The 20,899-nt window shown below is 44.9% G+C and overlaps 8 protein-coding genes across 8 annotated transcripts; 6 read left to right on the top strand and 2 right to left on the bottom strand.

Moving 5' to 3' along the window:
* Positions 1-962: 962 nt before the first annotated feature.
* N7495_008239 (uncharacterized protein) lies at positions 963-3,777 on the top strand (the record flags this gene model as incomplete). Its single annotated transcript, XM_057210890.1, has 2 exons — positions 963-3,359; positions 3,418-3,777. 2 exons carry the CDS (start codon positions 963-965, stop codon positions 3,775-3,777), a joined length of 2,757 nt encoding a protein of 918 aa, XP_057060433.1.
* A 1,041-nt stretch (positions 3,778-4,818) lies between these two features.
* Positions 4,819-5,522, top strand: N7495_008238 (putative C6 finger domain protein; the record flags this gene model as incomplete). Its single annotated transcript, XM_057210889.1, has 3 exons — positions 4,819-5,047; positions 5,086-5,393; positions 5,466-5,522. The coding sequence occupies 3 exons, from the start codon at positions 4,819-4,821 to the stop codon at positions 5,520-5,522; spliced, it is 594 nt and encodes a 197-aa protein (XP_057060432.1).
* Positions 5,523-6,149: 627 nt separating this feature from the next.
* On the bottom strand, positions 6,150-6,845 carry N7495_008237 (EKC/KEOPS complex subunit CGI121/TPRKB; the record flags this gene model as incomplete). The annotated part of the gene is made up of 3 exons (XM_057210888.1): positions 6,150-6,455; positions 6,509-6,631; positions 6,687-6,845. 3 exons carry the CDS (start codon positions 6,843-6,845, stop codon positions 6,150-6,152), a joined length of 588 nt encoding a protein of 195 aa, XP_057060431.1.
* A 233-nt stretch (positions 6,846-7,078) lies between these two features.
* On the top strand, positions 7,079-8,148 carry N7495_008236 (Bax Inhibitor family protein; the record flags this gene model as incomplete). Its single annotated transcript, XM_057210887.1, has 2 exons — positions 7,079-7,602; positions 7,665-8,148. 2 exons carry the CDS (start codon positions 7,079-7,081, stop codon positions 8,146-8,148), a joined length of 1,008 nt encoding a protein of 335 aa, XP_057060430.1.
* A 1,437-nt stretch (positions 8,149-9,585) lies between these two features.
* On the bottom strand, positions 9,586-10,459 carry N7495_008235 (uncharacterized protein; the record flags this gene model as incomplete). Its single annotated transcript, XM_057210886.1, has 2 exons — positions 9,586-10,384; positions 10,446-10,459. 2 exons carry the CDS (start codon positions 10,457-10,459, stop codon positions 9,586-9,588), a joined length of 813 nt encoding a protein of 270 aa, XP_057060429.1.
* Positions 10,460-11,853: 1,394 nt separating this feature from the next.
* N7495_008234 (RBM8 family RNA-binding protein) lies at positions 11,854-12,367 on the top strand (the record flags this gene model as incomplete). The annotated part of the gene is made up of 2 exons (XM_057210885.1): positions 11,854-12,096; positions 12,161-12,367. The coding sequence occupies 2 exons, from the start codon at positions 11,854-11,856 to the stop codon at positions 12,365-12,367; spliced, it is 450 nt and encodes a 149-aa protein (XP_057060428.1).
* Positions 12,368-13,433: 1,066 nt separating this feature from the next.
* Positions 13,434-15,143, top strand: N7495_008233 (putative glycosyl hydrolase; the record flags this gene model as incomplete). The annotated part of the gene is made up of 1 exon (XM_057210884.1): positions 13,434-15,143. The coding sequence occupies one exon, from the start codon at positions 13,434-13,436 to the stop codon at positions 15,141-15,143; it is 1,710 nt and encodes a 569-aa protein (XP_057060427.1).
* Positions 15,144-19,827: 4,684 nt separating this feature from the next.
* N7495_008232 (short coiled-coil protein) lies at positions 19,828-20,396 on the top strand (the record flags this gene model as incomplete). The annotated part of the gene is made up of 2 exons (XM_057210883.1): positions 19,828-20,141; positions 20,213-20,396. The coding sequence occupies 2 exons, from the start codon at positions 19,828-19,830 to the stop codon at positions 20,394-20,396; spliced, it is 498 nt and encodes a 165-aa protein (XP_057060426.1).
* Positions 20,397-20,899: the final 503 nt, after the last annotated feature.

Below are 20,899 nucleotides of genomic sequence, written 5' to 3'. Positions count from 1 at the left end.
CACATCTCACTTTACTCTGTATATACCATCTCTATTACGATACCCTTTTACTATCATACCTTGAAATCATTCTCGCCTCTGTTCTCGCCCTTGAACCTCGGAATTTCCCCCCCCCCCCCCCCCCCCCCCCCCATATCATTGGCACGTGATCATATGTGACAACCTCCAGAGCATTCGCAAGCTTATAGCAAATAATAGCTAATACCTATATAAGAAGAAAACTTGAGACTCCTAGGTTCATCAGCTAGGAAATATCTCTTGATTAGATAGACATTCAACTTTTAATTTGGATGGAACTATAGTCCATATTTGGACTGCTGCTTTAGGCAAGTGCCTCCTGATTAGGAATCCAAGAGTTTAATATCTTTTTTTCTTGCTACAATTCATTATTTCAGATTTGATCTGTAGCATTGTAGCGTTTCTAGCTTCCTTCTTCTGAATTGATCTCAAATTTGAAACATTCTTAAATAGCTTCCAGCGCGAACTGCTGTGGTACGTGCATGTTCATAGACCGCTTTGTGCATCAGGCCCCACCAGTACTCTTGGTATAGAAAAAAAGGTTGAATTACTACATACAATAAGTTAGGTATGACCCTATGATTCTATAATGAGAAGGTCTGGAGTGGATCAGATGTTACAGAGTTTCCGAAGGTTTCCAGACTCTTAAGATGACCTTTGGTGGACCTTCTTCTTCTCCTACAACTCAACCGCATTTAGCCCCCCACCTTGTCCAGAATAGACTCCCTTAGCTTCTCAGTCCTGACGCCTTTTATTCTTTCTCTCTCCCTAACATCCCCTTTCATCCTGGCACATGCTCTTCTGCTAGTATTCATCTGTACCCATTGGGCCTATGCCGATGGCTAGCTCAACACCTATACTGATTTCGTCGACGTCATCGTTATATTAATGCTCACCGATAAAAGCATAGTCACCAACATATCCATCCCCTCTCCAATATCACTATGCGTCGCCATGGCAGGTCCAGTGGGGGCTCAACTAAGGCTGTCTCGGCCATGTCCGATTCCGTTTCCCTCATCCATTCCTTCGATTCTGTCCTGAACCCGAATCGACCCGCGCGCCCATCGCCATTGACCTCCTCTCACATCAAAGCTTTACCACTGGAACTTTTCGATCGATTGCGTTCCTTTCCTCTTTTTCAGGCTACACCTGAATCCTTTCTGATCGAAGTCGGTCAGCATTTGCGCCCGCAGCTTCACTCCCCGAACGACTATATCTTGACTGAAGGCGATGATGCGAGGGCTATATACTGGTTGGTACGGGGTGCTGTATCTGTTACCTCGCGTGATGGAGAAAGTATATATGCCGAGCTGAAGCCAGGAGCCTTTTTCGGCGAGATCGGTGTGCTGATGGATCGACCGCGTACTGCAACAATCATCGCTCGCACCCGATGCATGCTGGTCGTGCTCACAAAGGATGATTTCCGCAACATCCTGCCCCACTTTCCCGAAGTTGAACGGGCAGTGATGGATGAAGCTCAAGAGCGATTGATGATCTTGGAAAAGAAAAAGAAAGAAACTTCTGCCCCAGTCTTTGATGCTCCAAGTCCGAGCCCGATGCGAAGAGGATCAAAGAGATTGCGGGAGAGCCATTCCAGAGAACTTAAGTTGAATGGAGAGGACGTGAACATCAAGACAATACATAAGAAACGGAAATCTCCGAGTCCAGGGAGGAGAGATGGATCCAGTGCTCTGGCGAATGGTCTTGTCAACGTCCGTCTTTTGCTCAAAGAACTTCCTCTTTTCTCTGGGTTACCTGCCGATCTCCTTCACTATCTGGGTCTCAATGCTCAACCTTGCTCGTTTCCCCCCTTCACGGATATCATCAGACAAGATTCTCAAGGACGTGAACTCTACTTCATCGTACGTGGTGAGGTCGAGGTCGTGGCTGATAAGCGTAATTCCCGCCCTGTGAACGGCATTACCAATGGAGCTAATCGTATTGACGTTGAGATCAAAGCTCGCCTCAAACAAGGCCAGTACTTTGGAGAAGTCGTTGGCTTAGAGCTTGCCCCGCGTCGAACAGCTACGGTTCGCTCTGTCACCTCTGTAGAGTGCCTCATGCTTAGCGGGGAAGTTCTTTCTAAATTTTGGGAAATGTGCCCACCCAAAGTCCGCGAACAAGTGGAGCAAACTGCCCAGGAGAGACTGCAGGCAGGTGATGATGGAGACGTGATGATGATGGATGTTTCAGACGAACAGCTCTCTTTCGATGATGGAGTCAAGATCAATTCGTCCCGGAGAAAGTCAATGCCCTTGCTTACACTCACGGAAACCGAACTTGATGGTCCACACAAAACCTCCATGATCGAGGGTCAAGATTATTTGCCATCAGACCCCGACCCATATCTCAACCTGGGACTGGACAAGGTCCGACTTCGAAGCCGACGTGGATCAGTAGCGCCATTGACACCAGAAGAAATTTCAGGCGAGCAACAACGACCTTCCCCTTCTTCAGAACGCTCTGCCAGTTCGTCAACCCTAAATCTTCCAGACGTTATCAGCTTCTCAAAGCCACATTCAGTTGCACACTCCCCTAGTGATGCCCACCGTGGAATATTTCCGGATGCCGTTCTAGTGAATATTTTCAAGTACTTGGAGCTTCATGAGCTTCTCCGACTCCGCGCAGTATCTTCTTATTGGTCAGACATCCTGAGCAGTTCACCCCATGTGGCCAGAGACCTGGACTTGAGCGTGTACAATAGGTGCTTAACAGACGATGTCATCGTGAAAATTATCTGTCCCTTCACTGGTAATCGGCCGCGGTCTGTGAACATCAGCAATTGCTTTCATATAACCGATGAGGGCTTCAATACATTGGCGAATACATGCGCTCCTCTCGCTACCACGTGGAAGATGAAGAGCGTTTGGGATGTCACAGCCTCTGCTATCCTTGAAATGACCACCAAGGCCACCTGCTTGCAGGAGGTAGATCTCAGCAATTGTCGTAAAGTGGGAGATACACTCATGGCACGAATAATTGGCTGGGTTATTCCTGGTAATCAAAAGCCCACTGAAGGAAAGAGCGCCACTATTAAGCCTACTCTTGAAACAGCAGAAGGTATAGTCTACGGATGCCCACAGTTGAAGAAGCTCACGCTCTCATACTGCAAGCACGTCACGGACCGCTCAATGCATCATATCGCCTCTCATGCTGCCTCTCGAATTGAAGAGATGGACTTGACACGTTGCACCACCATCACTGATCAAGGATTTCAATATTGGGGAAATGCTCGTTTTACCAACCTACGAAAGCTCGTCTTGGCAGACTGCACTTATCTAACGGATAATGCCATGGTTCATCTAACCAACGCGGCCAAACAATTAGAAGAGTTAGATCTGGTAAGTACACTCCATATATCGCCTTCTATCTTAGCGTTGATTCTAATGGAAATTCCAGTCCTTCTGTTGTGCTCTGTCCGATACGGCGACGGAAGTTCTCGCCCTCCAGTGTTCACAGCTCAAGTCTCTCAAAATGTCTTTCTGTGGGTCCGCTATCTCTGACCCTTCGCTACGAAGTATCGGTCTTCATCTCCTGTCACTTGAACACCTCTCAGTCCGCGGATGTGTCCGAGTTACAGGTGTGGGTGTTGAGGCCGTCGCAGAAGGCTGTAACCAGCTTCGTTCCTTCGACGTGAGCCAATGCAAGAACCTCGCACCTTGGCTTGAAGAACATGGACCAGCGAAGTATCAACCGCGAATCAAATTCCAGATTGTGGCTGCCAGCAGAAACAGACCACCATCACTCACTCGGCGATGAGCTGGGCTGGACCCGTCATTTATCAACCATATAACCTCTATTCTTAATATCTTGAACTTATCTACAGTCCTATCTGTTTTTCTTTATATGTACTATGAATACTTTATCACGCTATCTCATGATCTGGGAGTTCAGGCTTCCGGGGCTTTTTTATAATCTTGCTGGCTGTGACCTGTATAGATTCGTTCTTCTTTTACGCTTTTGGAATTGGGATAGGCCTTCCGGTCAGGGAATCTTTTCGTTCTTGGGCTGGTTGCGCATGGCTGGAGTTCGAAGACTGAATTTGACTACTAAATTCTATTTATGCTTCCCTGACTTACTAATGCAATCCTTTTCCATTTAATGAATCTAATGATGTACCTTGGTAATCTCCTAAACTTAATTAAGTAATTCTATTAAGCACCTGGGCCCATGTAACAGCGTCAGGGCTGCTCGGTATACCAGCATTAATCTGTCTTGTGATTATTTCTACAGCCTCTGCTTGCTAGAAGTAGATGAGGCAAAGCCCTAGCTAGGCTCACAGGACAAAGCCCTAGAAATTTTTGATCTTTGTATCCTAACAATGCAATTATGAAATATTATCATATCTTTATGAGACAACCTTAGAAACCGTGTATAGTACAGCTGAAGATGACCTATTCAAATCCCCCTCAGATCCCGGGGTCTCAGCTTCTCTTACGAAGGTATACCTTTGGAAACATTCCAAGGTATTCATGGCCCAAAAAATTATATTGCCACTTTGTATAGTAAGAACAATGACCAGTAGACAATACAATCTCTTAGATATTTTGTAGCTTAGACTCACCTCCAGGTGGGCCAGTTTTCAAAAGGTCAGGATATGATAATGATTGATAAACGATCCCAGATATTAAATCTAGCGAGTCAGTTTGATGCCCGGAAGGCCTTTGGTAATCTACTCTTTGATCAAGCTATTTGTCAAATTATTTAACGGAGCATTCCTACCTTGCAAGATCCTTTTCGCATCATCCTTACCTATCCACATCTTGATCAGCTCATATTCGATCAATCCATACTATCAAAATGGACATAACACCTGAAGATTTGATGCTACTCTCAGACCATAACTCTCAGCAAGATGAAGAGGAAACAAACAAGAAGTCCCTAAAACGTCGCCGCTCAGTCGACCACTCCTGGTCAGCAGAAATGAAACAAAAACTGCAGAAAAACATAGTGGAAGGCCGTGCGGGTAGACGCCGAACTGCAACGGCGTGTGATCGGTGCAGGGCAAGTTCCATTATGATACTTGAGGGTTCTTTCCCTCTTTTCTCAGGTCCCCAATATCACTAGATTCTCATTCTAATGCTACGATTCAACAGTTGAAGAAGATCGCTTGCGATTATACCGCTGATGGCTGTATGAAATGCGTCGCCAACGGAATTCTCTGTTACGTGACTGACCCTGTCACTGGCTATTCTGCAGAACGCTGTTCAATCCCCAGAATGCAGAGACGGATTAAAGAGCTTGAGGAGCAAGTCAGCGTCTTGACGAAGGAAGTGGACCGCCTGGAAGCCAAACTTGTCTTCTCAAATAACACTATTGGGTATCTTCGGCTTTCCCACGGGGAAGTGGTGGAGCGGGGGGAAACTTGGGCAATGGTGAGATTCAGATGTCCTCAAGGGCTTACTTTAAAAGACCAGGAATATTTCGTTAATTCAGAACTCATATAGGGAGGAGACCAGGGGTCCGTGGATTCTAGCGTTTTCTATCCAACTCTTTCAAAGTAATCCGGGATTCCACTCTCATCTTTTCCAACAATCAAAGAATCGCCAGGCAATATTGAAAAAGTCTTATTTTTTTATACTGTGAAAAATATTAGAGAAGAGTGTTCCAAAGTTTTGATGCCTGCATCTGCGAGGCCAATTGTCCAGAGATGATGGGGAGGAATGATTGGAATACTTTTAATGACTGGCACACCCTTCACCACAGGACCAGTGTCAAAGAACATCTGGCTAGTAAATACCCGTCTAGAAATATTGTTAAGCCACTGTGCTTTTAGACAGATACTCCATTTCGCTTTTACTTGGTCATATTAATATGGAAAGAATTTGCAGTTGAAAGCTACACTTAGGTACTGGTGTCTGCCAGATGTTGATATCATTCGACCTGATTCGACTCTATATCCTTGCATAGAACATGCGTGCGTAATTTTCTACTGACTGTCAGACAGCACGGCTGGAAAATTGCTTCATGGGATGCATGGGATATCTTCTAGGAGGGTATGGCGATAAGATTATCAAAAAGCTCATAATGAATGTTGACTACATCAGGCTCTTAAGCCTAGTTGTCATGGTTTACATCTGCCAGTGTTTTTTCAGCAATATGATAAGCTTTGGGTTGATGAGAAGCATTTATCACGATGCTCGTAGAGCAATAGCTCCAAGTAGGGAGAGCTCCAATCGCCGCCTGGCATCTGTGCCATTAGATACTTTGTCGCCTGGCGAGGGCAAGGCTGCAAGTTTGTAAACCTTCTTGATCTTGGTAATATCCGAGATCTCAGAGATTATCTGATCATCGAAAGGCACCGAAGTTCCTTTGATGGAACTTTCCAGATGTGCGGCAACGGAGTCATGGGTTATCTCCGGGGACACGGAGACTTTTACCGCCAACAAATCTTTCGTAGAGTCAGAAACGCCAAATTTGCGCAGGGATTCGCCAATCTATTCCCGTTTGGTTAAATCTATAGTGGAATGCTTTGAAAAGCATGACTCACGTGGTTGGTCGGGTTAAATGAAAACACAATCTCCGAGTGCACATTGTGGGATTTGAGACGGTCATTCAAGTAATCATTAACTGCGCGGAAAATAGCAGTCAACGCATGCTCTCGCGAAAACACCTGTAGTTTATTTTTAGTTCCATGGTCCTATGTCACATTTGCGAATGATATTCACCATGCTAGCATCGATAAAAGCATATTGAAACTCCGTATTCCCGGCAAGCAGCTGCTCGCGCAAAAATGCTGCGTTCTCCACATTTCGGTACAGCGCTACATGGATAGGGAGAGACGCAGGCAGGTGAGGGAGATTGATGGACTCCAGTTGCAATGCCATTGTCACGACTCGCTATTCACGATGCCTAGTGCCATGATCAAAAGCACCGACCACAAAAGATATTATGACGTATTTTCGTAGCTTTCAGCCCCTCATCACGTGATATTCTGGAATCTTCGGACTTAAGAATTGCCGCCAACCGGATTCAAGACTGAGTAATCACTTATATCGCTCGGGTATAATTAGAGCTTGGCGTCTTCACTTTAACCCCATCCATCCTTCACATCGTTGTCATGGCTTTTTTCCTCCGGCGCCCGTTCGCCGTGGCTTCGGCCATTCGGCAGGTCCCAAAGCTCTCTAATACTGCTCGTCTCATCCACAACTCTCCTCTCAAGCCCACCCAGGCTGCTCCCAAAGCGGCTTCCTCAATCTTCACGAAGTCCCGCCAGACCTTCCAGAATGCCTTCCGACGGACATATATGCAGCCCACCTATGGCTCCTCCACCCAGGGCAACATGGGCCAGAAGTTGCTATACGGTGCTGCCATCGTAGGTGGTACTGTCTTGGCCACCAACGTCATTTTCAACCGTGAAACCCGAGAGGATGGCGGTATGCCCGCTTACGAACGAAGCTACCTGAACGAAACTTTCATGCACACTGGTCTTGGTATTGGTATCATTGCTATTGCCGCCCGCGCTTTGCACTCCAATGGTTGGTCTTTCCGCTTGATGGCCATGAACCCATGGCTTGTCCTGGGTGTCGGTCTTGTCGGCAGCATGGGATCCATGTATGGAACTTTCTACACCTCCCCAGATAAGTAAGTTTTAGTTTCTTTCTTTTCATCCTTAGAAATAAACAAATTGCTAATTTCTTCCTTAGCTACGTAATGAAATATGGCTTCTGGACTCTCTTCAACGTCACCCAGGCTGCATTGCTCTCCCCACTGATGTTCTACAACCCTGCTCTCCTCGCTCGTGCTGGTATCTACACTGTTGGTTTGATGGGCTCGATTGCTTTCGTCGGCGCCACTGCTAAGCAAGAGAAGTACCTCTACCTTGGTGGCCCCCTCCTCGCCGGTGTGACCCTCGTTGCTCTTTCTGGACTTGCCCCTATGGTTCTTCCCGCCACTGCTGCTCGTACCCTGATGTGGTCTGAGCGCATCTGGCTTTATGGTGGTCTGGCCGTCTTCGGTGGCTTCACCCTCTACGACGTTCAGAAGGTTCTGGCACACTCGCGTATGGCCGAGCGTGGATACATCCAGCGTGACCCCGTTAACGAGAGTATCAGCCTCGAGCTGGACTTCATTAACATCTTTGTTCGCATGGTCCAGATTCTTGGCATGCGCAGCAACAACCGGAAATAAATATGCTCTTCGGTACCAGCAAAAATGGCTCTTTCAGCCACTGTATTCCTAGCGCTCTGTCCTGTTAATATTCCCCTTTTGATTTTCACTTTGTACTTGCCCGGGTTTCTTAGATCACCATCCAAGGACTTATTCTAAATAAACACTATGCAAAAACATCTCCACTCTTTGACCTGTCATAAATATAAACCCTAAAAAATTAAAGAAAAAATCACTCATAAGCCTCCGTACCGTACTAGCTACGTGACTAGCACCAAAAGATCTTCGACATCTGTAGCTCCCTGAGTGCTCCCTGAGTGTCACTTGATAACTTGTCACCTGATAATTAATCAGTGAGAAGATCAGTGAGGCAAAAGCAGCGAGGGGGTGAGCACTAATACGGAAGGGAAACACCAAGAACTAGCATGGAAAATCCGGTATATAGGTACCAATATCGATAGCCAACATGGAATACAAGGCTGCCTTACTACCCAGATAAAAACCGCAGTGAGTGTCAGGATAGAGGGCTAAGGCCTTCTAACGCGTTCAAATTGAACGGGGGTTTTTCGGTTGATTCTCATTTCAAAGTTCACCTGGGCAGCGGAGCGATGGCCAAGATTGGATGTAAATTTATGTCACCGAAGGTACGTCTAGAGCTGAGGTCCTTCAGCTTCATTGGATGAACAAACTATCTAGATAAATTAGTCTCCTATCCTTTTACTTAGATTCTGAATCATATGCTCGGTGGTTGGAAATTCGAGGTAGGTACAGGAGAGGAAGAAGCCACGGAGAAGGAAAAATATTACCACGGATGACTGGACATAATAGGAAAATTCTCAAGATTATTCACTACTCGAGTGAAGGGGAGAATAGAAACAATAATAGAATCAAGTCTGACCTTATAGGTGTAGAAATAAAGAGCTTAGAAAATGAGGCCACACATGGGTAGAGATGCTATTTGATACAGTAGACCTCATTAGTCCAGCTTGTATCTATCTATCTTCAAAGACGTCCTGGTGCTTTCACGCTTACTTTTGGTACTTGTCTATTACCCATGTTTACTATCTAAGGCTATCTATCCTTTCTGGAATTTGTCACTGATACCTTCAAAATCGATTCAGCCAGTGCCTCGGGACCTTACAGTCCCCGATGTTGTATGGAGGATTGCTAGTGCTGCCTCTTCCGGCTAACCCACTTCACAGAAAGCTTGGTGTCTCATGTAACCGCTGTACTGGGATCCGTCAGTCTGTTTGGTCTTTCTATTCTTCTTCTACTGTAAAGTTACGATTTGTTGATCTGAGAGATCATTTTATCAAATTATGATGGAGCTGGGCTTGCTCAAAGTATCAAGTAGCATTAGAACACGTGATGAGGTAAGGGATATGTGTACTAAATCTTTGGGTGACAGCCTTGTTGAATTCCTCGGGTTTCAATTCCTTTCAAACTATGAATATCAGCTTATGGAAATCCCATACCAGGCAAGACTTCCTCAGGAAGAACGCCACCCCAACCAATAGGCTGAGCATCGACCAGTCCTGCAAAGCCCTCAATCCCAATTCCATTGGTAATTCCAAAGAGAGACTCAGGCCTGGCAGTTTTCTGCTTGCGTGAAAAATAATCTGGCTTTGCTCTGATCTTCATTCTCTCCAACATCGTCTCCTTGAAATTGGTCTTCTTCTTCATTCGGTTCCAATTGAGTCCTGAGATCTTGTTAAGCCTCTTGCTAGTAACAATTCGATGCCATATTGTGGAGTCGATTTCTCGATAGGTCAGGAGGGTTAAAGCAACAGTCTTCTGGGAGTGGATTCGACGTTCCGGGAATCGAAGTAGCAAAATTTTGTCGTTTCCATGGCATTTCAGAAGATTCTGGGAAAGGGGACTCTCGATCCGGTCATTGATGAATCCATATTCGAGCGTTTTGATCTTCAATACTGTGGTTTTGGGGGAGATGGGTGATTTGAGCTTAATGGTGAGCAAAAGCGAGTTGTCCTCGAGACCCTCCAGATTGACAAATTCACTATTGTTTGGGTTGAGACAAAAGGTGATTTGGTGCTGTGTTGAAGGCCAGAGTCTTGGATCGTGTGTTTTCTGCTTGAGGACCATATTGGTTGTGACAATGTCGAATGTCACTTCAAGTATGGTATTCTCTCCGCATAGGTCGATTGTTTCACCTGACACTTTATCCAGTAAAACGAGACCGATGGATTCCGGAGTCTTCGAGTGTATTTGCTCATGGCAGTCGCACAGGCCATCCGGGCTGTTTGATTATCAGATTCTAGCTTATCTGGAATTTGTTCAAGGATTCAATTGGGACGTACCAGAGCCAAAACATGATGAGAAGTTGTAGAATGTTGCTGGGATGTGATGGTTGTAAATTACCAAGAGTGAGTCAAGTTCGTGAGTTTTGTTGCAAAAGAGTGAATGTTTATAATAAGAACTTCGCGTTGAAAACTTCGTGTCAAGAGTTTTGTTTGATTCTTACGGGGGATACTTCGGTTCTGCCCATTTCTCAAGTCAACCGTTTCTCTTCTACATATTAGACTGTGAGTCTGATAATTGCTCAATTCAGTGCAACCCCAGACCATTCATGGACTCCGATTAGCATTCGGTATGGTAAAGTCAAATTTAGTTCTGCAGCATGGCCCAGACGCTTACAATTGATGCTTAAAGCTTGAAGTCACGTTTCTTCTTTTCAAAAAGTACAAGTTCATTCTCATCCCATTCATTTTTCTCGTTTTCTTCTCATCAAACTTCTCCCAGTGTCGTTTATTATGATACTCGTTAACTGGTGTGATATTATCGAATATGGTCTCTTATTCTCATTCAGATCCCTGGTCCTATGATGTTTACGCTCATAAATTTACAAGCCCAGACTGTACCTGCAAGTCTCCTCAGGCTTGCTAGTTTCATGTTGCCACAATCAAGTATTCTGAGTATCATCTCCTGTACATTACTTGAAAGTTATAGATACTTTCTTTTCAGCTTTCTCTTCTACCATATTATGGATGGATATGAACGGCCATATTTCATTTCATCGCACCTCAACCTATTGATTCCTCGAGAGCTTGCCCTTTCTGATCTTGTTATGTCTATACTCATAAAAATCACGATCCCAACTCTGATCCCTCAAGTCTCCCCGTACTCATGCCGTGGCACTCAAACATTATGACGATTAAGAAAGACACTCTTAGTAGTAAAATGCCTTTATTTACCAATGCCAACTACCAGTAATTACAGCCCTGGAGAGAAATTAGTTAATCAGAAATGACAGGATGCATAAACCTTGGAATTGACTCAAGGTTATTTATAGTTTGACCACGTGGGAATCTAATAATGTCTTCAACGGTACGTAATGAAGTAGAACTAGATGATATTATTGGAATTCAATCAATCCCCTGAGCTATGGAACCAAACTATCTTACACTAAGGCTTCAGATCGCTCAAATATCCTGGAGTTGATCAAGAAATTCAAAAGAGGATTGAGGCCTGAGGCAGTAAATAAAGGCGGTGAATTGGGAGGTTCAAGCACTATTAGGCGGTATGTCGCGGTAAAATGATACCGTAGAAGACGTGCAAGCCCACAGCTTTTCCATTTCACAATAACATCAAATCATCCACAGCCTGTTCAAACAATAGAGTACAATCTCTATTTAATATTCAAATTCAATAAGCTCCACATATTGACTTTTCAGGTATCCTGGAAATAAGACCGACCAGAATACAATCATGTCCAATGAAATGGAAGTCGACCCTCCCGTTGGAGGTGAAGCTCCCGAGCAGCCTACCAATGAATTTGACCCCCACACCTCAACGGGCGCTGTCGCTGTGCGCAGTATCGAAGGATGGATTGTTATGGTGTCAAACATTCACGAAGAGGCAGCCGAAGAGGACGTGAATGAGCTCTTTGCAGAATACGGCGAGATAAAGAACTTCCACCTGCCCCTTGATCGTCGCACAGGTTATGTCAAGGTCTGTCGCAGTTTGAATCTGCCAATGCTTACTAATATAAAAACGGCTAACATATATTCGCTAGGGATACGCCTTGATTGAATTTTCGACACTTCCCGAGGCCAGCGAGGCCATCAAGAACCTGAATGGCTATAAACTTCTCGAAAAAACCATTGGAGTGGACTACGCCTTTATCCGCCCTCCTCCTTCCCGCAAGGACAAGGATACTAAGGGTACGAAGGGATCTCGCGGTGGCCGGGATCGCAGCCGCAGCCCTGAGGGTGACAATTAAACTTGCGAGGTACCGCAAGCTATGACTTGTTTTGTTCTCTTTTTTTTTTGAGCGAAGATACAATTTCTCGCCTTTATCATCTCACCACAACGTATTCCATCTTCTCCTTTTCCACACCATCTCACGACTCTCTTGATGGATCATGGACGAGGGATAACCCGTGGGTATCCCGGTTTCGCCGGCCTGCGTCGGCGACTTAATTTATGCTTCCAATGGGTATGCCCATATTTAAACGGCTTAACGAACTCATGTACTGGGTGCTGACTTCAAATTCAGAACTGAAAGATTGATATGAATAAACCGCGGTCCAAGATATGACCATATTTCTTAGAAGATCTAATCCTAAACGAAAAACGCAAAATATACGATTTCAATGGAGCGTATTTTGAGGCACGTCAAAATAGTCAATGCGCGATCTGTGTAGTGATGCGAACCTTGGAATCGTGGCATGCCCGAGGTCCTATTAATAACTGGTGACTCAAGTGAGCCTTGTAATTCTCGATATGGGTAACTGGTGAGACGAATAATCCGGCGTATTGAAGATACAAAATACAGATGCTGTATGGGTGAAACATAGGCCAATGAGACTGTTTCTTTCCCGAATGAACTAGGATGAGCTTTCGGCTCAAATCTCCCACGCAAAAATAATAGCTCAATCGGATATCTACTAGCCCAAAGGTTCCAAGGTTTGCTGTACAGCTTCACGGCCCCTTCACTGCATCACACGACCTTTCCGTGGCGCAGAGCCCATGTATGGCTTCTCGTGATGACTTTTCCCCTCTCCATTACCCTCGTGCCACTAATTCCTCGCTTCCTCATACTATCTTAATCTGTGGATCAAAATGGTTCATGCTCCATTCAGCGGACAGAAGTAACTAGAGTGGGTCGCGGGTGACTAATCTAACCCCCTCTTCTCTCCATTTCCCCGCATTTGAGGCTGTCGAAATCCTTAATCGATTGGAGCGCATTACAGTCCTAGTGATTAGATTATTATTATAGAAGAGGGATCCACAGTGCATAGTTGAAAATTCTGGCTCCCTCACCAGACGTGATGGCCTTTCATTCCATGGCCCGCGCTCCTGCCGGCTTATCAAGGGTCTCGATGTGTTTGATTTTTCTTCTTTCCTTTCTGTTTGCGGCGAGTGCACTAGTGCACCCGGTTCAGAAACCCCTAAAAGAGACTGTGGCTGCTGACCAGAGCTCTGTGAATGTAGCGGATGAGTTCTCGAGTGCCCCCGATCTCGACGACAGTCATGCGGCAGAGCCGTGGATCTGGGAAGCGCCAGCTCCTGCGGAGACATTGGAGAACCTTCTCAATGCCCTCCGTGTTATGCAAGACAATTATTTCAGGCTATGGCTTGGCACGTGGCCGACTAGTATCGATTGGACCGCTGCTGTTCTGGGAACGCACGTTGTCGCGACATTGTCGTCCTACACTTCTAGCGCGCTCGACATCGTGGACGCGGATCAATTGCATGAGCCAGCCTTCGTTGCACTTGAAAACACCGTCAATGAGTTCTTTAGTCAGACAATGACTTTCTACTTCGGTGAAAACGCTTTCAGTCTACGTAACCAAGCCTACGATGATATGCTGTGGGTGGTGTTGGACTGGCTGGAGAATGTCAAGTTTCAGGATCTACACACGGACCTGCACTATTCACGGTCGAAGAAGAGCTCGGATAAGGAGTGGTATGGTACGCAGTTTCGTCACTCGGCCGCACACCGATCACGGATCTTCTACGAGATCGCAGCGGCTGGTTGGGACAAGACGCTCTGCGACGGCGGGATGATCTGGAACCCGAACCTGATTCCTTATAAGAACGCCATTACAAACGAGCTTTATATATCCGCGAGCATCGGCATGTACTTGTACTTCCCCGGCGATCCTATTGATGCGCCGTTCGTCCAACAAGATCATGATCACAAAGATCAGTATCCACACAACCCAACTCACCTCAAAGCAGCCGTCGATGCCTACTCCTGGCTCACTAAATCCAACATGACCGGAATAGGTGGTCTATACGCTGACGGCTTTCACATCAGTAACTGGAGTGGTTCATCAAATCCTGGCTCCGGGCGGTGTGACGTGCTAAACAAAATGGTATACACCTACAACCAAGGGGTGATTCTCAGTGGGCTAAGAGGGCTCTGGCTAGCGACGGGCTCACAAATCTACCTACGCGACGGCCACGAGCTCATCTACAAAGTTCTCCGCGCTACCGGCTGGCCGCAGATCTCATCAAAGAAATGGTCCGGGCTCGGACGCGGCGGCGTACTCGAAGAAATATGCGACTCACATGCAAGCTGCTCCCAAAACGGACAGACATTCAAGGGCATATTCTTCCATCATCTTGCAGAATTTTGCCGGCCACTCCGGCCGTATGAAGAGCGGTTTCTCGCTGGCGAGAAACGCAGGCCCCATGCTGACGACGACTGGAGCAAAGTTTACAACCGCCATCTAAAGCGGTGTCGTGCATATGGACTCTGGATTGAACATAATGCGCGCGCGGCACTCATGACTCGCGACGATGAGGGGAAATTCGGCATGTGGTGGGGTCTTCCGTTTGATGATACTGTTTCCGAAGCGATTGTCAATAGTAGCACCCTTCCCGCGAATGCGCTTGATTACCGCAATGATGTGGATGAGATCAATACTAGTGACGGTGTTCCGCGTGACTTTAATGATCGTGGTCGTGGCCGTACTGTTGAAACCCAGTCTGGGGGTGTCGCTGTGCTGCGAGCATTGTTCCAGTGGCAGATCTCTGAAATCCTCTGACGTTTTTGACAAAATATTATCATTATCATTAACGGTAGTCTCGGTCTCAACCTTAGTTGCGTAGCCAAGCTTCCACTCCGGAATTAGTTTATGCTCCACATGATATCTGGCGGAAATCTTCCAATCAAAGCACGAAACCCGGGCTCGGTGTGCAATGTTGAGGTCGTCATGGGGAATCCTTCGTGCGACGGCTGAGAGGCTCTTAGTACTACTCGGGGCCGAGCTACCTACTTAGGTATTACCCGTGGACACTTCAATTACAAATTTAATTATATCTACACAGTACTTTAATGGTATGTACGAACCTACTTACCTATGTATTTATTTAGGTAATTAGTTACTCCGTACTCCATAAGATGCTTACTACTTTTAATTTATTTTCCTCTACATAGGTATGATGATGATTCAGTATATGACTCAAATTCAGTTCAGCTATCTCAGTGGCATGTTTGGTTATCATTTCCAAGGCTAACGCGTGGGGCGGAGGGGTAGAACGTGTACTAGGAAACTACTAGCAATCATCGGTCTAAGGAAGGGCATATGACCTCCCCACTAGAGAATAAAAATGATGTCTAGTATGAAAAGACGGAAACACTCCGATGCTCCGAAGATGATGAACTAAGTTTCGAAGTTCCCAAGATCCATAATTCAAACCTATACTTTTCAATAGTGCGATAACAGAACGGGAGAGGTAAAAAAAAAATATAAATTCGTACGGGAAAGAGGGGAGTCCGCGAGGAATAATATAAGAACCAGTAATATTAAGAAGAAGATCTCTTTAGCATTTCATCCACCCGCGCTAGCCCAAACCACGCGCGCCATCCGCAAGATAAGTGGATTTGATGTGGGTTTAGTATTTACAGTACCTAGGTACGGTAATGGATTGCTACATAGGGCTTGTGTGTTGCAATAGGATTGATATCTAAGTGAGTAGGTAAAAAGAGAGAGGTAGTAATAGTTACTAAGTAGAGTAAACTACTAGGTAAAAGGTTAGTAGTATATGGTATGTCCAAACTATAGTCTTCACATAGTTAGCGGAGACGGCTTACGTTGCTCAATGGCTTGTCTCAGTTGCCCCGAACATCAAGCATGAAAATAAGGTGGAACCATTCCACGAGGGAGTAACGGAGTACCTGTGTACGGCCTGAGCGTTAGGCGGGGTGTAGGAACGGATGCAACTGGTTCTGTTCAGTTTGCTACCAAACATGATTGATAGTGGAGTAAGGGAAGATTTAGGAATATTTCCGATCGGTCACATTTGAGGATATGGATGGATATGGATATTACAGGAATTAGGGCGGGGTTCCTTAGAGTCAGCAGGAAGACTAATTTCCTTCTTGCTTCTGGTGCGACCTCGGAATCACATCCCCGGAATTATACCAAGTACTGACTACTAACTAAATGATTCCATCATCCTTGTAAAGAACACCCTTCTTTGTTCTCTTATTTGCTTTCTCTCTTTCTTTTCCTTTTACTATATATAGTTTGACGTAGTATAAGGACAACTCCGGAAGGAATAAGTCTATTCAGCCTACAAGGATCCGTGGATCATCAAGGAATATCCGTACCTGTTCCGTCCCAGCTGTCGCTATATAACATGACATTTCCGTTTTCAGTCAACAATAACATCAACTTGACGACATTCCTCACCTTCCATTCCCTTCCCCAGGTGGAGCGATGTAGATCAGCAAGCCCTGTTTTTCTGTTTCACTGTCGTTTTTCCGATCCCGTCAATAGGATTAGAGCCCAAGGGAATGGATCGACCAAACGTTTTTCGCGCATTGGTAGTCCTCTACCCGCGGCAGTGACCAGGTTTGCCGTTAACTAGTTAAAATCTGACCTAGGATTCTGTTAGAGGCCAATACGGAGTACTCCATAAAACTATAACCGGACCTTACCTACATACATTACATAAATTACACTTCCTAACCAGATCGACATCCAAGTGGACTAATTTTCCAAATTTCTACAACCACCCTTAATATAACCACCAACAATCAGTAAATTTATTTATTTATTTATTTGATGCAAGAAGGGTATGAATTAGTGACTAAATGAAACCACAAAAAATCGATTCTTACGACAATTTCTATGTTTCCTGATCTCGACCAGTACCTTCTTGAATCTTCCACTTTCGTCATATCTTCTCTTGATCAACTTTCTCACAGAGTTTATACTTTTTTAGCTTTATATTTTCTTGGTCGGAAGTAATGATGCCTGTGGTTTGTGTATATCGACGAGAATTATTATATCGGGCGTTATGTGCCGTCCAAATAGCTTATGTTTGATCAAATCCCCGCTTTATTTTTTAAGCCAGGTGATAGATTCGCGATTTACGGTAGAACGATTGGATAGTTTCTTCTTGCGCTCTCTTAAGATGATCCATGGATCTTATGAGAGACCAATTTGGAAGCTAGTTTCGTCGAAATCACAAATATCTTTGGGACAAATCCTATATCCTGTCATAACGTGTTTATAGCCTTGAGACAGCCTCTTAACCATAATTCTATCAAGAGTAATTCGTTCAACTTCAATTACTTGTCGGTGTCGACAATAGTATTCGGGATGATGTTTCAGAAACGTTTTAATAGTTCGCTGATATATGGTTGTTTTGTTATTGGGCCTGAATGGGCCTCTTTTATAATCGAATTTACCATAATTTCAATTTGTCCTCGATTGATGAATACTTCTGTCTTATCAAAATAGTTGGTTTATTCAAAAAGAGCTAATCCATATGTAGAATTAAGCTTACGACCGTTATGTTATCATTCAGATAGCAATTGTCTACTATGCCAGCGCCGAAGAAGCCGGCTGCCAGGGACCGCGAATTCTCACGCAGTTTTCGCAATATCAGGTTTCAATTAAGTATAGAGAGATTCAAGGGCTTTAATGATCTGGTCTTCGAGTTCTTTATCATTTTGAGGCATTTCTGGTAAAGTTGTTGATAAAAGAAGAGAGGTTGAAGGAATTCGGAGAATTAGTCCATTTGGGTGTCGGCCCTGTAGCGAGGGCCTGTAATGTAATGTATGTAATGCCTAGTTAATAGTCACGGAGCAGATTGTGATCTTCATACTAGTGATCGGCTCACTTGATTTTGGGAGTTAGAATTGATTTCTTTGTTTTAGTATTACATTAGTGGGCTCCCTTCGAAGCTTCTATCTGCCTTCCCTGTTTGTGTATTTTGTTGTAATTTGATATCACGAGATTCGGCTGCGAAGGATTATCCCTGATGAGATTACTAGGCTGATTACTTACTTGTATGTACGAGTAGATGTTGCCACCATTACCTAGTTACATAGCTGGTGGGTATGATATATGCTTACCTCCATTTTATTCTTTTAATTCTCTAGGAATTTCTCTTCTCAATGAAACAGAACAAGATTTACATGATAGAAGCAATTGCGTCATTTTTACTTGTTGCGGCTCGATCGACACTGCATAGCGCGTATATTTTCTCCCCTGACTGCCCCATATACCGGGTGGATATGGGAAGTTGTCAAGTATTTTGCATCTTATATTTTGTATTTTATATTTCTTATTTATATTTCTTATTTATAATTTATATTCTATAGTTCATATGAGGCTGAATGAGGATCAAAGTCAAAAGGAACACGAAAAAAAGGGAGTTGCTAACGCTAACGGTAGAAATACGTGTTCATTAAGGTTCGGTAAAAAACTCATGGCGGTGGAGTTCAATGCTTGAAGTTCAATTGGTTCATAGGGCGGAGCTGCCTGCCCTAAGAGTAAGAGCGGTGTATTAATGGGTATTTCCCCCTTTCCCTCTTTTCGTCTCCCTTTTCTCTAATTATTGAATCTTTCTAATTATTGTGTGTCTTAAATTTACTCTTCTCTTATATCATATAGTTCAATACTCCGTATTAATTAGTCTGATTATTACTACACTCCGTATTTCTGTATTTCATTCTCAACCGTTCAAACTAGTTCATAGTAGTACTAGTACTCCGTACCTGTAATTATATGGCCGCTATTACGAGAAGAGGAGTGAGGCCGATCACTGTTTGCCCCAACCAGACTTATTTTTTTCTTTTTTTTTTTTCTGTCTTTTTTTTTTTTTTTTTTTTTTTTTTTTTTGAATTACTTGAAATGGTGTTAGGATAGTCAATGCTTGGGAAGAACCCCATAGGTACCACTGGGAACCGCCACTTCAACCACTGCGCCCCAAAACCACTGGTCAGTACTTACTAGGTACTCCGTACTCCCTTCCAAGGTTCCTTTCTGGGTAACACCGATACCATCCTTTTTCCCACCCCTCTCAAGCTTGACCCTAATCCTTTTTTGCTCTTGACCTTTTTTTACTTTCTTTCTCTTTTCCACCCCTTTGATCAACTTCTTGTCCTCTCTCTCCTACACACAAACACATCGCTTTTTTTCAAAATCCCGTACTCGGCAAACTGGTCATCATTATCCCCGCCCCCTACGCCATCAAACATACAGTGGTTCCGATACAACCACTGATTCAGCCTTCAATCCACGACACTTTATTTGGACGCCCGGTGGCTCCCTTAAGCATAACACAGATCTTTGCGTCTGGGGTACATCGCTAGGGGTCGACTGTGGTCGTGAAAACCGACCTCTTCTGACGATAAAAATACGGTCTCATCCAAGTCGCCACGCTGGACTTCGTCAAATTCCACCCTTTCAACTTCTGCATTTATCATAACATATGGCGTCTGATACCGAAATGACCGAAGCCTTGCCCGTGGACACCCTGCCTCAACCCAGTGGTCGCATGCATATGTCCTCTCTCTCCTCTTCCTCCTCTATATCCGACGCCGACAGTGACCGCCGAGGTCGCCCCGAACGCCCGCGCATGGCGAGTCGTAAACCCAGTGCATCAATACTGGTTCCCCGAGATCACCCTGAAATAGAAATTGAAGAAGAGGAATTCCCTCCTGACGACGCTCGTGCAATGAGTCCACGCCGCAATTCTGCCGACCTCGAACGATTGGGCAAGGAAGCTCGGCAAACTCTTCAAGAGTGAGTTTTCTTATTTCTATCTCTGATCTAGTAGGGTAATATTACAAGTATTTGGATCTAACGGTAAATAGGCAAGCCAAGGCTCTCCAATCTTCTCTTCAAGCCCTCGCAGAGCGAATCGACGCCGTCAAGTCCGATCACGATAAGTTGGAAAAAGACAACAAAATTCTACAAGACTACATCGGCGGTCTCACTCGCAACATGACTAAGAGCGAAATGACGCGGAGTACGAAAGCGCGTAAAGCGCAGAAATAGCTTCACCGTTTCAAAGGAGCAAACAGCAAACAGCAAACAGACGGGGGACATACAGGATCAAAGAACGCCTTGATCCTTCGACTCTGTGGATACATCTTTTTTCTTTTTACACACAGCAGGAGTTTTTCTTGGGAAGCCACCGATGCTATCCATATCTTTACCTCTCTTCGCCCTCACTTCCTTTCACCGGAAGATTTCACGATTAAGCAACTGATTTTCGAGTTTCGAGTTTCGAGTTTCTATGAGGAAGCAGATTCCTCGTACAAACAACATTCGCGTTCAAACTAGCTGATCCATGTCGATATTTTCCATATTCTTTTGCCATTTCTTTGCTCTGAATCGGCCACCCGACTGGCTTCGAGTGGCCCATCTATTTTCACCCTCTCCACATCAATGTCTCGTATCCACCTTGCTCATCCGAACAACCGAATGCTTCCACCTGTTTACTCAAGGGGACCATGAATAATCCGTGACATCATCGCATACCTGAGTTTGTCAAGTGG

The sequence above is a fragment of the Penicillium taxi genome, assembly GCF_028828555.1.
Source record: "Penicillium taxi strain IBT 34144 chromosome Unknown utg000005l_segment0_segment0, whole genome shotgun sequence".
Taxonomy (NCBI): Eukaryota; Fungi; Ascomycota; class Eurotiomycetes; order Eurotiales; family Aspergillaceae; genus Penicillium; species Penicillium taxi.
This window is presented reverse-complemented; position numbering and strand designations above follow the sequence as displayed.